The following is a 15,696-nucleotide window of genomic DNA, read 5'->3' as shown; positions in this document are numbered from 1 at the left end:
AACCATGGTTGGCTAAACCCCATGTTTAGGGGTTAATTTGAATCCTAGTTAATGCATGATTGGGTTAGGGTTTGAGTTTGTGTTGATTGTTCTAATTAATGAGCCTAAAACTTGCTTAGATTAGCTTTCTAAGTATTGTTATTAGATTAATTCTTACCTTGAGAAAGGATTTATTAATTGGAATAATTAATTAGAGACTTAATTAGTGACACCATGAGAGTGAGTTAGTAATTAGGTGGCTTTTGAGTTGTGATTAATTGTTAATTGCATCTAATTGTGTTTAGTTCTACGAGAGTAGGTTAAGCTTGATTAGTTGTGATTTTGTAGCTCTTAGATGCTTGAGAGAGCGGGAGTTGCGATTTAGAACGCTTGACCCTTATTTTAGAACCCTAAACCCGATACCCGTGATTGCATCACCTAGGAGGATTGTTAGCTTCCAAATCTCTTTACCGCTTGAATTTCCGTTATTTATTAAGTGTTTACTCATTTCTTTTTGTTAGCAATTTGTTAATTCTTAGACTAGTGTAAGTTAATAGTAGTTGGTTGATTAGTTAATTAAGAAAAACACTCCTTTTCATTGCTAAACGAATTGAAGATCAAAATCTAATTCACTCACTTTGAACTTCTCATCCTTGTGGGTACGATAACCCGGATTTATAGTCCACTCTTTATAAGTTGGTAAGTAATAAATTGCTAACATTACACGGCTAACACGACACGACTAACACGACCCACTTAACATTTAAAAAAAATTTAAATCATATAAATATAATTTTAGCCTCAAATTTATCGATTAATATTCAAATTGTAAAATTTTAATATAATTAATTTTATTTTTATATTAATATAATTTATTAAGTAATTTTTTTTTTACAATTATAACTATTTTTTTTTATATTATTATAAATAATAAAATTTGTAAACGGGTTAGGTGAGTTAGATGGATTCGCGAGTCAACCCGTTACACGACCCATTTATTTCGTGTCATAAACGGGTTGACACGTTTTGACACGAACCCGCTAAGACTCAACCCGGATTTGCCAAACCTACGGGTTAGGCGAATCGTGTTATCGTGTCATGACCCATTTTGACACCCCCTAAATGCATGCAATCATATTGCGGCTTGGGTTGGATGGAAAGAAATAAATAAAGTTATTATATGAAAAGTTAAGGGGTTGTACAGTTAAACACACAAAACTACGTCATCTTATGTTATATAAAACGACGTCCCTTTGCTCATTCAATTTTTCGGTTTATTTGATTTTTAAAATAATACAGAAAAGTAGAATTTTTTTATCGAACTGAACCGCTCCACATTACCTATTAATCAGACCATTTTTCAATTTTCGATCGGTTTGGCTTTTGCCCAAGCCAGATGTCCAAGTAATTTGTAAATGAAAATTAAAAATAAGTTTATGTAATTAAGTGTGGTTTAATGATTAAAAATAAATATATTTTTTACCTTCTTATTAAATCTAATTTAATTTTCAAATTTCACCTATTTTAATCTAATTTTAAAAACAATTAAGAGCCATTTAAACTTACTTTTATCAATGATTTAATTTGTATTTTCTATATTTTTAATAGTGAAACTTAATTTTATCACTCAATTTTTATAATTCTATACATTTGACTTTTAAAAATGAAAATTTAGTACGTCAATTTGATTTTTAAAATTATTTACTTTTAAAATTAAATTAAAATAATTAAAGTAAATTTTTAATTAAGTTTACAAAAAAGAATAAAAAAGTTAATTTAATTATCTATTACACCTTAGCTGAGATCAATTAATTACCGAAAAAATATCTGCAACGCACTCCTTAATTTAAAGAGTTTGATTATAATTTACAATTTTAATAATTTTTTTATAATTCAAATTTAGAATAGAGAGTAAATTTAGTCCATTTTCTATTTCATATCTAATCAACTAAATTTTAAATTTTAAAATAATTTTTATTATTTTTCCTCTAAAAATATAATATAATCCCCTTTTCAACATTAAAACAATAAAAAGTAAATTAAAAATAAATTAATTACTAAATTAATATTATTTAATATTTTAAAAAAATAAAATAAAGAATTATAAATCAAAGAGTTTATTGGACTAAATGTTTTAGCTATATTTTGTACATTTAAAATGTCTTTATTTTATAAAAAAAAATATTATAAAAAGTATAAGTACTAATCAATCTAGAAATGGTCAATTGGGTATTTATGATCCGGCCTGAAAATTTTATAAATTTAGGTTTCAATAATACTAAACTTTTATGAATCTTCCAAGTGGTTTATTAATTGGTAGAATGATTTTAAAACAAAGCTGCCATAAACAACAAATTAAGAAAATTAGAATAATGAAATCATATGCATATTGCATATGCATTCAAGGTATTACGGAGTATCCAAGAATGTGCAAAGCGGCCATATTTTTTCATCACTAATATATTTAGATTGACTTAGTTTTGGGAGAAACTACGAAATTATCTACAAAATTAGGGGTAAGTTCATTTAAAATATTTAACTTTTAAAAAAATAGTTTATTTTTTATTTGTTTCATTTTTGTCATTTAGAATAAGTTAGTTTTTTGTTAATTAAATTTAGTGCACCTAATATGCTTTAACAATACACTACGCATCCTTATATGGACACCAAAAGAAAAGAAAGGGTTTAATAGCTTTAAGATGAGACCCTTTAATTACCAACTTTACTTTACTTTGCTTGACAATAAGGCAATACTATCATCAAATACAATCCTAACATTTATGTTTTTGTTTCTAATATACAACAAACCTAACTATTTTGCAACTTGACTATGCCATGCACTTGCATGTCACGTGATTAATGTACCAAATTTAATTAATTAAGTTGCTGAACCCACGAGTTCTTCTTTAATTGTGGGGTCAAATTATATGATTAGTAATTGATTGATGTATCACTATTAATTAAAGAATTATAATTTGATTTGACTGATTTTTCAATTATAGTCCAATTGCATAAAGTAAGACGAAATATGTATTTTTTCACTTATGTATTTTTTACTTATGTGTAACCATATAATAATAAAGTATTGATTATAATTTAATAGCGTGAAATTTTTAATAAAAATGATATGTATTATTTTTTATACTCTTTATAAATCTTGACAAGTAAAATAAAAATTTAAACAAATACTATCATATTGATAAAATGGATTGTAGACATAAGTTATATAAGTAAATATATATTCTTTTCCTTTTAGATTTTATCATTAAGCTAGAATTAAAAAAAAAGTCCAATTAAATAAAATTTGATAAAATTAACTTTAATTAGAATTGATAAAAAAATTATTTTTTTCTTGAATTATTATATACCTTAGTCTAACCATTTTGGTTCACTATATATCTCAAAAAAGGCAAGCCATAAACATCAATAATAGGAAGAACGTCACCATAAGTACCATTTTCAATTAGAAAGATGATTATGAAAAAACATACCCTAATTATATAAGTGAGTGTTTTAAAATCAGAAAATGTTAGTGCCACATTTTCTAATTAACATTTTAATGAGAGTCGTAGTGGTAAGATTGGCGAAAGAGGAAGCCTCCAAAAAGGACTAAATAATATTTTTATAGTTGAAATACCATATGAATGGAACTTAGCACCAAAATCCAAAATAGATAGAACATCTACTTTACACCATGTTAGATGGGACACTTCGTTTTGATACTCTTTGTATATTTGTTGCCAAATCTAAGAACTAAAGTGATGGAAAAGCTTTATCTAGGAAAATTTAAGTAGACATGACTTCTAACATTGTCATTTTAATGGAAAATTATTATCACTCTCTTTAAGTTGAGGTGTGTCGCACCATTTTTTGACTAATTTTATAAAAAATTATACTTTTATTGTGAGATTTGAGTCAATTTAGTTCTTATTATTATGTCCGAATATTTCAGGTCAAAAGCATGGAAACACTGTTGATTTTTGAGTTTAATGGGGTGTTTCTAGCGATACTTGAATAATTTGTAGGTGTTGGAGCGAAAAAAAGTATTTTGGAGCAAAAACAAGCCTTGGCGCATCCTCCCTTCATCAGGCGCGATCGCCCAGCTTCAATCAGTCCAGTCAATTAAAAAAGTGGGCGCGATGACAGGCGCGATCGCGCGTGTTCAAAATTTATCTAGCGCGACTGAACCAGACACAAGTTTGCAGCATGAAAATATGTTATTGTCAGATTCGAGAATTACTCAAACTAAAGAAGACTCGGGATATTTTGGACTTATATGGAGCTCAAAATTAGACACAAACGTAGAATTTAATGGGTATATCATTCATAAACATCATGTAAAGGGTTCGCTTAATCTTGAATTTTGTTCATCGTTTTACTATTTTTTCTGTATTATTCAATGAAATTGTATTGGGAATCAAGAAACAAAGCAACGACAATTTTGATCAATTATTGGTGTAACCTTAAGTACTATGAATTTCCTATAACTGATTGTTGAGTTTTTCATAAATATGAGTAGCTAAACCCTTATTGGGGATCATTGACTTGATTTACGCCTATTTAGTCGAATTGGATTTATGGTTATTGTGTAAATTGTGTATTGATTATTGTTTCTAATGCTTGAATTTATTTGGGCAATTTATTCATTGCAATGTATTTTGATTTTAACTTGAGAAAGCTAAAATAATCAATAGCGTAGGAGTTAATTACGCGAGAGTAAGCTTGCTTAGTAAACGTCAATTGATTAGTTATCTAGGTTTTATTATGCGAAACTCAATATTTTGATTGATTACTGTAGATTTTTGCCTGTAGCGACTCGAGAGAGCGATATAGGTGTTATTGAATAGTCTGAACCGTAATTTGACAACCAAATTCATAATCCATTTGATGAATAGCATATGAACAGTTAATAATTCCTGATTTCCTTTATTATTATTATTTAAACCAAATTTAATTTCAATTTTAGTTTATTTTAATTCTTATTGCTATTTTAATTGTTCCTTGCATCCCTTAAATATTTTATTAGCTATTCAAATTGAGTATCTTAATTGGATGTATCTAGTAGCTTTTTCAGTGGGTCCGGTATTCGGACTTCACAGTCTATATTACTTGTCGATTCCGTACATTTACAGATTTTCACCAACACTGGTACGAAGATTGATTTTAAGTCTAGTTCAGAAGACGAGATGATAAACATCGAGCGATCTTTTGGACTACTATTTTCATGTCTGGGACAATATTACACCTGCAACCATATTTTATTTTCCTGTTTTTCTATTCATGTCTTATCTTTTTGCCTAGGTTATCCGTCTAGGTCCAACTCAACAGACTATCCTTAACTTTTCCATAAGGTGTCTCCTTAAATTTTCTACTCATCGGAATTTTTATTTCTTATTTAGTTTTATCTTTTTGCCTAAAACGTTCATACGAGTCCCACTTAGCAAGCTTTTTTAAATATTTTCCTAAGTCTTCCTTTGCGGATTTTATACCTATCATAGTTTCTTTCCTTATTTTTGGCTTTATATTTTTGCCTGAGCCGCCCGTTTGGGTCCCACTTAGCAGGTCTTTCCTATTTTTTGCATAAGTCTTTTTTTTTTTAAATTTAGACTTATCAAGATTTCTTTTCTTTCTAATTGCAATAGAAATGGAAAATACTTTACTCGCTTTGAATGTCATCGTATTTGTATTAGAACTATGTTGTAGTCCGCTTCTTTAGTCGTGAGAGTTATCGAACTGTCTTAGTTTTTTTTTTTTGATAAGAAGGACTGACCAAGGCCAGGAAAAACAAGAACTAACTCATTCTGCACATGCGAGGGATGCTAACACCCGCCATATCCTCTGCTAACACACTTGAGACTCCAACTGGCATATTATCGTAATAAAACAGACCCCTATCGTGGGAGAAACCAAGGCTGGCCATGCGGTCTGCGCATCTGTTACCCTCTCTATGAATGTGACTAACACGAACAGACCAGTCTTTAGTCATCAGGTCCCTAATGGCACGGAGGATATTGGCGTTTGCATTCACTTGACAAACTTTGTTGTTGATGCAGTCCACGGCGAGTTTACTGTCCATCTCTAACAAGATATGCTTGAAACCCCTGCTCCACGCTTCCTGTAAACCATCAAGAGCTCCCCAAAGCTCCGCTTGAAGAACAGAACAGCAGCCAATGTTCCTACTGTAGCCGAAGATCCAATCGCCTTTACTGTCACGAAATAACCCCCCAGAGGTAGCGAAGTTGTTAGGAGTTCGGACAGCTCCGTCGGAGTTGATTTTCAGCCACCTTGAAGGGGGCGGGTCCCAACCGATCATGTGTTGCATTTTAGGACTCAAGCCAGGACTCGAGAGATCAGCAAACCTCTTAGCTGTGATGGTATAACTAACCAAATTAAGAATTGAGCAGGCGAGAGAATTCGAGCAACTCCTATCGTTGTTGAAGATAAAGTTATTACGATGCTTCTGCAGCCTTCCATATGCCATGCTCAGTATTTTGGATTCTATCGTTTGAGCTGGACTATGTATCGGTTGAGCTGTTTCTTGTGAAGATCATGATTTTGACTTTTTCTGTATAAAGGTATGTGAAGTCAGGGGATCGTATAATAACATGGATGATCATAAAAGAAATAAATTTTTGTTTTCTATTTGCCTCATGTGTCCGCTTTCGATTGTGTCTTATGAACCAGATTTGCTTGATATGCATTCTGGTAAAATTATTTATTTATACAATAAAAGTATAGATAGATCGTACCTTTGTTATCGGTTGGTCAAATTTCAACTTTTTTTATTTACATTATCTCTTTATGATAATCTCGTATCTTCTAGGTCTGATATGTTACTCTATAAACAGGGGGCATTTTAGTGATTTACGCCTTTTTAAGTAAATCCGCCTTTTTCTTTTATTCTTCATTTTTTATTCATTTTTCATGTGATTAAAGTCTCGGATTATATAATTTAAGGAATTTTTTTATGATAGAAGTGTTGTTTGTTAAGTGATTTTAGGCTTTTACCTCCTCCCCTGTAATCTAAAAAAAAGTCTCGGATTATATAATTTACCAAAAATATATTTGATTAAACATATGATCTACAATTATTAATATTAAAATAAATGTGTATGTTTTATTTTTTTATTAATAAATAACTGATTTTGAATTTTAATTAAATAAAGTAGGTAAATTAAAAATAGTAATTAATTAAACAATTAAGTTAGTTGGATTTCTACGGATATGTAGTTTTGAACTTTTGTGTATAATATGGATGTTAATAGTGGTTTCCTAGGTATACCAATACAAGTTACTAAACATCAAATAATCATAAAGATAATGTAGTTTATTTTAAGTTTGTTAAGGTTTGGTGTTTGGTAGATGGAGTGGATACTTAAGTTGTACTTACTCTTTTGTTATTAAATTTACAAACATAACTACCTAATAGCTTCGTATAATATAAAAAAGGGTTAATGTCAAAAAAATCACGAACTTTACACGTTTTCTCATTTTAATCACGCAGTTTAAATTTTCTTATTTTCATGCACGAACTACCATTTTTTCCCAAATTCATGCATGGTGCTGAGGTGGCACTCATTCATTGGTGTAAAATGACCTCCACCTCAACGAATTACACCAATGGAGTCGTGACACCTCAGCACCGTGCATGAATTTGAGAAAAAGTGGTAGTTCGTGCATGAAAATGAAAAAATTTAAACTACGTGATTAAAATGAGAAAATGTGCAAAGTTGGTGAATTTTTATGACATTAACCCTATAAAAAATAAACTAGATTTATATTAATTATCAATAATATATATATACGGATTATATTTTCTATTATTATGATTGCTTCACATAATTGAAAATAAAAGAATAAAGGATAATTATGGTCCTCTAAATATGTATATCAGAATCATGATTGACTTACACTTAGTAATTTTAATCAATTAAAAACATTATTTTATATTTTTAGACCAAGTAACTTCTAAAATGTACAACATGAATGAATTCATAGACTATGATAATTCAATTTGAGAGTCAATTAACTTAAAAATAATAAAGAAATAATTATTAATTGATTAAAATAACTAAATGTGAGTTAATTGATTCCGACATACAAGTTCGAACACCATTATGACCCTTTATTCGAAAATAAAATACTAGGGTTTCTATCATATTATAGGCTATGATAAATATAAAATAGAAAATGAGTAAGAGAGAAGAATTGGATCTTGGATGTATATAGTTCATTTAATAATTTATTTATTTGATTAACCATAAGAATCTGGTTCATTTTTTGGACTTTATAGATGCAAAAGCATATATCATAACAATTCATGTGCTATAGAAATAATTATATTTTGGTTTCTTTTTCATCACTCAATTTTGCCATCATCATGTAAATTCCTTCAAATGGATATACCTCCAATTTTATTTCTCAAATTTATATGGGTTCTTAATTTTGGAAACTCAATGCAGATTTAAAATGTTTGGTGTTTTTTCTTCTTTTAGATTCAATTATTTTGTACATTAAACAGGTTAACCAAAGTAGATGGCTAAAACCTTTGACTAGATTATTATGTTTAATGATTGATGTATGTGTTTTAGATAAATTTTATTTTTAAATAAATTCAATTACATTTAGTTTATTTAGAAATAAGTTTTTAAAGTTTTTTTTATTAAATTGATGACATTTAATATTAAACGAATTCATCTTTTTTTTTTTTAGGAAAAAAAAACAAATTTATTTGAAATAACATAAATTTTAAGATAAAATTGAATCAAGTGAGAAGTCAATAAATTTATTGATTTCCTTTTTAATAGTTTATTATCAAATGGCCAAATTAAATCTTCCTATGCTTTGTCACCAAAAGTTAATAAATAATATATACATTAAATAAAGCATAGGAAAATTTATTATACTCAATATCATTATTTTTGCTTATGAAATTGTATTATAAACTGAATTTTGTGATTTCACATCCAAATTATAATTAAATATTTTTTATTTCCTGGTTATTCAAATATCAAATATATCAAAATTACAAAATTTTTGTAAAATTTATACAGTCTAAGAAAAATTAAATATACTCAATTTATATATTTTAAAAACTAAAATATAAGTTGAAATTTAAAATTTAAATATGAAAAATAATAATCGCAAAATAATGAATACTATTACTATCTTTTAATATTTAAAACGCAAACACTTAAGAAAAATACCGTCCAAAAAAACAGAAAAAAGAATCCAAATATATTGGAACAGTTCTCAACAAACACCTATTCAAATGCCGCCTGATACTATTAAAAATGTTCAAACTAAAATTCCACACAGTAAAAATATTATTTTCTTACGAAAAATTAATTATCTTAAATTTTAAATTTTTAAAATGGACTACGTGTCTCTCAAACCACCTGACATCAGCTTACTATTTGAAAAAGCAACGGCTGTGATTGCTTTAAACACAATCCAAAGTCCCACCTAACAGTAAAGAACGAATTAAGGTTCAACCCATCCCTCAGTTTCCTGTCTCCATATCAAGTAAGTACATTTTAACTTTTTAGAAGCAATTAAACCTCCAAATTTATGTTTAGGAGTAAAATAAGTCCGCCTTTCAAGTATACGATTTAGGGTTACTTGACCTTTAGGTAGCACAGGCACGAATACGGAAAAACAAAACAGTTGAACACATACACAACCAAATGGTATTATTTTAAAGTTTTTTTATGTAAAAAAATGAAATTTTATATCCGAAATATCAATTGTCCGAAACTTTTTCAAAACGAAACATGTTGATTGAATAAAATGTTTCTACTACATAACTTGACCTAAATTAATAGAGGTTGAGGATATTATTGTCTGATAAAATTAAAAATAATTAAAAATAATTTATTTAACCCCGAAAATTCAAATTTAAAAATTTGTTCAACCTAAAAAATTAAGATATACTTATTTGGCAAAGAAACATAAATTTAAGAGCATGATTGACCCTTTGTTCACAAAAACTTACCACCACTTCAAAGTGAAAAACATTAATTATTCATGTGATATAATAATAATAATAATAATAATAAAATAAATTATATAACAAGAATTTAAAATCAAAAATGGTGCTTAGCTTTCACTCTGTTGCAATACTTGAAAAATGGAATCAAAGAAGCAGAACTCTACTACTAATGCTACTTCTACCTCTCCCATTATTACAACTACCCCTTCTTCACATGTAAGCAACCATTTTTTTTCCTTTGCTTTTCTAAAATCTGCAGGCTTTGTAATCTTTTTTTAATGTTCTTCATGTTCTTGAACATTTAATGGATCTCTTCTGATTTCAGCTCTTGTTTTCAAGATTTCATCTTTTTTGTATTTTGTTGGATGATTTGAGCTTGCATTTTGGTTTAGTTTACTGGGTTTGCTTTATTTTTTTTTGTTTTCAAATGTTTTGTTATGTTTAATAGTTATTTACAAGAAGTGTGATGAGGTGTTCTTTGTAAATTGTAGTGTAGTTGGTTCTTCATATATATGTTTTTATATAATGTTTTGACATGAAAGATCTTTTCTTTTTTGTTTTTGGTTGTAAAATTATAGAGGAAATGTGTTCTTGGTGATGAGGTGCAGTGTGTAGATAAGTGGTTGAAACAGCTTGAGGTTGAAAAAATGATTGGAACTGCAACTTATGGAAGAATGAGGCAAGCATTTTCAATTGTAAATGGTCATGACCAAGAGCTTAGTACCCCTACTAGTGCTCCTCCTAGTAATGCCGGATCCGAATACGGCGTTATCGAGTTCACCAGAGAGGATGTTGATGCATTGTTGAGTGAGAGAATGAGGTGCAAAAGCAAGTATAATTACAAGGTTGGTTGGTTAAATTGGTTAAATTTCATTGAACTGAGGGTGAGTTATTGAAATGTTTGCTTAATTTTGTGTTTTGTAGGAGAGATGTGACAATATGATGGATTATATTAAAAGGCTAAGGCTTTGTATTAGATGGTTTCAAGAATTAGAAGGGTGTTATCTGTTTGAGCAAGAAAAGCTGCAAAATGCATTGGAATATAATGAGAGCCAATGTTCTGAAATGGGTATGTTTTTTTATCTTTTCATTCATTTTTTTTCCGAGACTGATAATTATATGTTTATTGATGCAAATTCTTGTGTGTGGTGGTTATAGAGTCGATATTGAAAAACAAGGAGGAAGAGTTGAATTTGATTATTGTGGAGTTGAGAAAGAGTCTTGCTTCTTTGGAAGAGAGAGTTTCGAAAGAAGAATCGGAGAAATTGGTAAGCACTGAAAGCTCGAAATTCTGTTGGCTTTCTTTTAGATTCCGGTTATTTTTTTTCAAAAATTTGCTTTTCTTTACACAAATTATACATACAGACTGCAGCAGATGCCTTAGCAAGAGAAAAAGAGGCCAGAATCAGTTTTGAGAAATCACAAACTTCCCTTTCAGAAGAGCTTACAAAAGTTAAAGGAGAGCTTCAAAGTGCCAGTCAAAGGGTAACAAAAAATCTAGTCCTCCTTATTATTGTACAATTTATTACACAGAAACTTGCCGAGTGATGCATTTCGGCATTCTGTTTACATTTCCGGAGTATTATAAACTTATTATTGTAAAAAAAAAGTCATTCTGTTGTTTTCTGATTCAGCATTTCCATCGTTGTGCAACACTGTTATACATATGTAACCTTATTTGCGCAATTTTGAATTTTGCAGATTACATCAGTAAATGATATGTACAAGCTATTACAGGAGTATAATTCGAGCTTACAGTTATACAATACTAAACTTCAAACAGATCTTGATTCAGCTCAAGAAAATCTTAAGCATGGAGAGAAAGACAGAGCTTCTATTATGGAGAATCTGAGCAACTTAAGGGGTCAACACCAGTCATTGCAAGATCAATATACTTCATGCAAAGTGAGACTCTGTTCTCGTGTTATCTCCATCTTCCTTTCTGAATCACTTCTCATTGCAAAATTAATCAACTTCTTCTGTAGTATTCAGGAATTTGATTTCACTACTGTTGTAATTATGGGTACTTGTAAACATTCATTCTTAAAATTTTTGGTTACTACTTATTTTAGTAGAGTATCATCCCCTTTTGATATAGAAAAGAAACTTAGATATGAAATTTATCAAGTGTCTGAACCTTATTTAAATTAATTCCTCATACTAATTGATGGATAACTCTGTTAGGAATCTCTAGATGAAGTTGCAAAGAAAAAGGATGCTTTGGTGCATGAAGTTGCATCTCTAAGGATAGAGTTGCACCAGGCCAGAAATGATCGTGATAAGCACCTGTCGCAAGTGGAAGAACTAGTGACTAAAGTTGTTAATTGTGAAGAACTCGCAGCGAAATCAAATGAATTGGAGGTGGGACTTTATTTTCCCCTTGGCATTTCCATGATAATACAATGCATTTACAGTTAGGTATAACAGTGATGCTAAATATATTTACAGGAGAGATGCTTATCTCAGAGTAAGCAGTTAAGCACAGTGCAGGAGGAGCTAGAGGCTGCACAGATTAAATTAAGGGTATTACAATATATTTATTTAGATTATCTATTTCTTGTAAGTTTGTTTCGGTTTAACTCATTAATTAAGTTATTTCTCTTTTTTCGGCTGTTTTCAGGTATCCGACGTATCCGCATTTGAGATAAGAACTGAGTTTGAAGCACAAAAGAGGCTTATAATTGAGTTACAAAGTCGCGTAGAAGATGCAGACTTTAAACTGGTTGAAGGAGAGAAGCTCCGAAAAAAGTTACATAATACTATATTGGTAATACTCGTAGTACCGAAAATGTTTCTGTTTGGGTATACTCCATATTAGCTTACAGAACTCTGTTATACTTTAGGAACTGAAAGGCAACATCCGTGTGTTTTGTCGAGTGCGGCCTCTGTTGCCTGATGATAGTCCTTTTGCTGAAGGCAAGACCATATCTTACCCCACAACAACAGAATTTCTGGGAAGAAGCATTGATTTGCAGCAGAATGGTAAATAAGAGAGATTTTTTTTAGTGTGCAATGCCATTGATTTCTCTTATTCAGATCTGCTTTTGAAACTCGAGAATTTATCTCTTTACTTATGCTGTATTCAGGGCAAAAATATTCTTTCACTTTCGATAAAGTTTTTGCGCCTAATGAAACTCAAGAGGATGTTTTCGTGGAAATTTCGCAGCTTGTTCAAAGTGCTCTTGATGGGTATAAGGTATTAAACTGTACATACTAAATTTCTTCTCAAAGCTATTTGTGGCGGTTGCCTAAAAGCTTCAGATTAGTTATTTTCAAAACACAAATTCACTTCTAGGCTTTTCTCAGTTGGTAATTTGATGCCAAAGTTTTGCATTATGACTAGTCCAAGCAAGATTAAAATGGTATAACACCATCTTCTTTTCCAGGTTTGCATTTTTGCCTATGGCCAAACAGGCTCTGGTAAAACTTACACAATGATGGGCAAACCCGGGAACCCGGAGCAGAAGGGGTTGATTCCCCGATCATTAGAACAAATATTCGAGACTAGACAGTCTCTTCTTTCACAAGGATGGAAATATGAAATGCAGGTATATTCAGATTTTACACCGGTAGCCGACTTGATGAATCAAATTGCTTTTGTAATTTAACTTTTAAGCAAACGATCTCAGGTGTCAATGCTAGAAATATACAACGAAAATATCCGAGATCTATTGTCAACAAATCGAGATCCACCACGAACAGAGAATGGTTCTAATGCAAAGCAATATGCAATCAAACATGATGCCAATGGGAATACACATGTCTCCGATCTGACCGTTGTCGATGTTCGCAGTCCTAAGGAAGTCTCGTATCTTTTAGATCAAGCTTCTAAGAGCAGGTAAACAAACTTTTAGTTTAGGTCTTTCTACTTCTATATTGTGCATAAACATGTTTTGATGATATGAAACAATGAAAGAGAAACTCGTTTCTTGTGCATTATGAACAAAATCGATAGATTGTAATAATTTTCTCACCTTATTTACTTTGAGTAGGAGCAACTTCACAAAGATAACTTCTATTCATTTCTGTCAGGTCTGTTGGCAAGACACAGATGAATGAACAATCATCTAGAAGTCACTTTGTTTTCACACTACGAATAAGCGGAACCAATGAGGTAATGGCACCTTTTCTCTTATAAATCATTGTAGTGCTACATTTTTTATATCTTTTTCTTGATATCGTTTTCATTGCATGTTTATCATTTAATAGAGCACTGACCAACAAGTACAAGGTATCTTGAATCTTATTGATCTTGCCGGGAGTGAACGTCTTTCGAAGAGTGGATCAACTGGGGATAGATTAAGGGAAACTCAAGTAATTTTTTAATTTATATTATTTCATTTCCTTCTTTTTTTTTACTACCATTATTACATGTTATTGGTTAATCAAGCAATTTCTCAACTCTTCTTTCTTTTTCATATAACAGGCAATCAATAAAAGTTTGTCATCTTTGAGTGATGTTATTTTTGCGTTGGCTAAGAAGGAGGATCATGTACCATTTAGAAACTCAAAGCTCACATATCTTCTTCAGGTACTCGAATACACTTCTTACTTTCTCCGAATTTTTAATATCCTAGATATATATTTTATTTTTATGTATTAGCAAAATGTCATGCATGCTCCTCTAAAACTACTAAAATGATTCACCGAAGATATTTTGATAGATTTTCATGCTAAAAAGAAGCTTGTTTAAGTAGGGGGTATGCAATCAATTTCTTGTTGGGTTTGGAAGTGAAAAATTTAAAAATTGATCGGTTTTTAAAGGAAATAGAAACCGGACCGAGTAAAAGGCATTAAGTTCGGTTTGGTTTGATTTTTCCGAAATAAGAGAGCAACTTTAAAAAGAAAATAGAGATATTAAATTTAGGAATCAACTATAGATCAAATAATAGCATATTATACATTTTAAGCACTTGAACACATAAGAGTTTCATATGATTTTTATATGTAAATATTTTGAATTTTTTCTATTTTTTTGGTTTTTCATAATGGTTCTGTCTTGGTTGATTTGGTTGAGTGCACACCTCTACTTTTAAGTTTGCATCTGCTAGAAGCATTCTCATCTGTCAGATATCTCCTGCCTTGCGCCTTGCAGCAAGGTGGTGGTCATGGACATAAGTCTGATGATTACTGCAAATTTTGATATCTGGTCTTAGCTTGTTTGTCCAAGTATTTTGTAGTTTAACTTTCTACCTTGCATATTAACCATGCTACTGCTCCATGTTAATTTGGTGGTGTTATGGATCATCTTATGATGTTTCTAAGTCTTCTGATATCGTATTTCTTTCAGCCGTGTTTGGGCGGAGACTCAAAGACACTGATGTTTGCGAACATCTCTCCGGATCCCTCGTCAATGGGCGAATCACTATGCTCGCTCCGCTTTGCCGCAAGAGTCAATGCTTGTGAGATAGGAACTCCTCGGCGTCATACTCTCATGCGGTCTCCAGATTTTCGCTTGAGTTTGGGCTGATACGTAATAGAATAATGATTTAATTTTCATCCAAGAATATCATTTTTATCACTTTATTATTTAGTCATTAAAAAAGTGAAGAGTGATCCTAACCCGAGCTGATTATAACATGTATAGTGAACAATTCTTGCATACGAAAAGCCTTTTCGTGCCCCGACGAATTGAATCCGGTATGGCTGCTTGTATCCTTAGTATTAAATTTGTATAATATGTTTATGTTCTTGATAATGAGATTTATCATTTATACTGCTGGGAT

General features: G+C 30.5%; 1 protein-coding gene across 2 annotated transcripts; it reads left to right on the top strand.

Moving 5' to 3' along the window:
- The first annotated feature begins 10,072 nt into the window (after positions 1-10,072).
- LOC126668912 (kinesin-like protein KIN-14N) lies at positions 10,073-15,684 on the top strand. 2 transcript variants are annotated; one of them, XM_050362143.2, is made up of 17 exons: positions 10,073-10,186; positions 10,579-10,815; positions 10,895-11,039; positions 11,129-11,238; positions 11,336-11,455; positions 11,672-11,875; positions 12,155-12,331; positions 12,419-12,493; positions 12,591-12,737; positions 12,814-12,952; positions 13,057-13,166; positions 13,357-13,518; positions 13,600-13,808; positions 14,003-14,084; positions 14,180-14,284; positions 14,397-14,501; positions 15,261-15,684. In XM_050362143.2, the coding sequence occupies exons 1-17, from the start codon at positions 10,109-10,111 to the stop codon at positions 15,438-15,440; spliced, it is 2,385 nt and encodes a 794-aa protein (XP_050218100.1). In that variant the 5' UTR covers positions 10,073-10,108; the 3' UTR covers positions 15,441-15,684. The 2 variants fall into 2 exon arrangements, with proteins under 2 accessions (XP_050218100.1, XP_050218099.1); XM_050362142.2 differs by having other exon boundaries at positions 10,549-10,815.
- The last annotated feature ends 12 nt before the right edge of the window (positions 15,685-15,696 follow it).

The sequence above is a fragment of the Mercurialis annua genome, linkage group LG2, assembly GCF_937616625.2.
Source record: "Mercurialis annua linkage group LG2, ddMerAnnu1.2, whole genome shotgun sequence".
NCBI classification, from domain to species: domain Eukaryota; kingdom Viridiplantae; phylum Streptophyta; class Magnoliopsida; order Malpighiales; family Euphorbiaceae; genus Mercurialis; species Mercurialis annua.
Note: the sequence above shows the minus strand (reverse complement) of the source record. Positions and strands in the feature narration are given on the sequence as shown.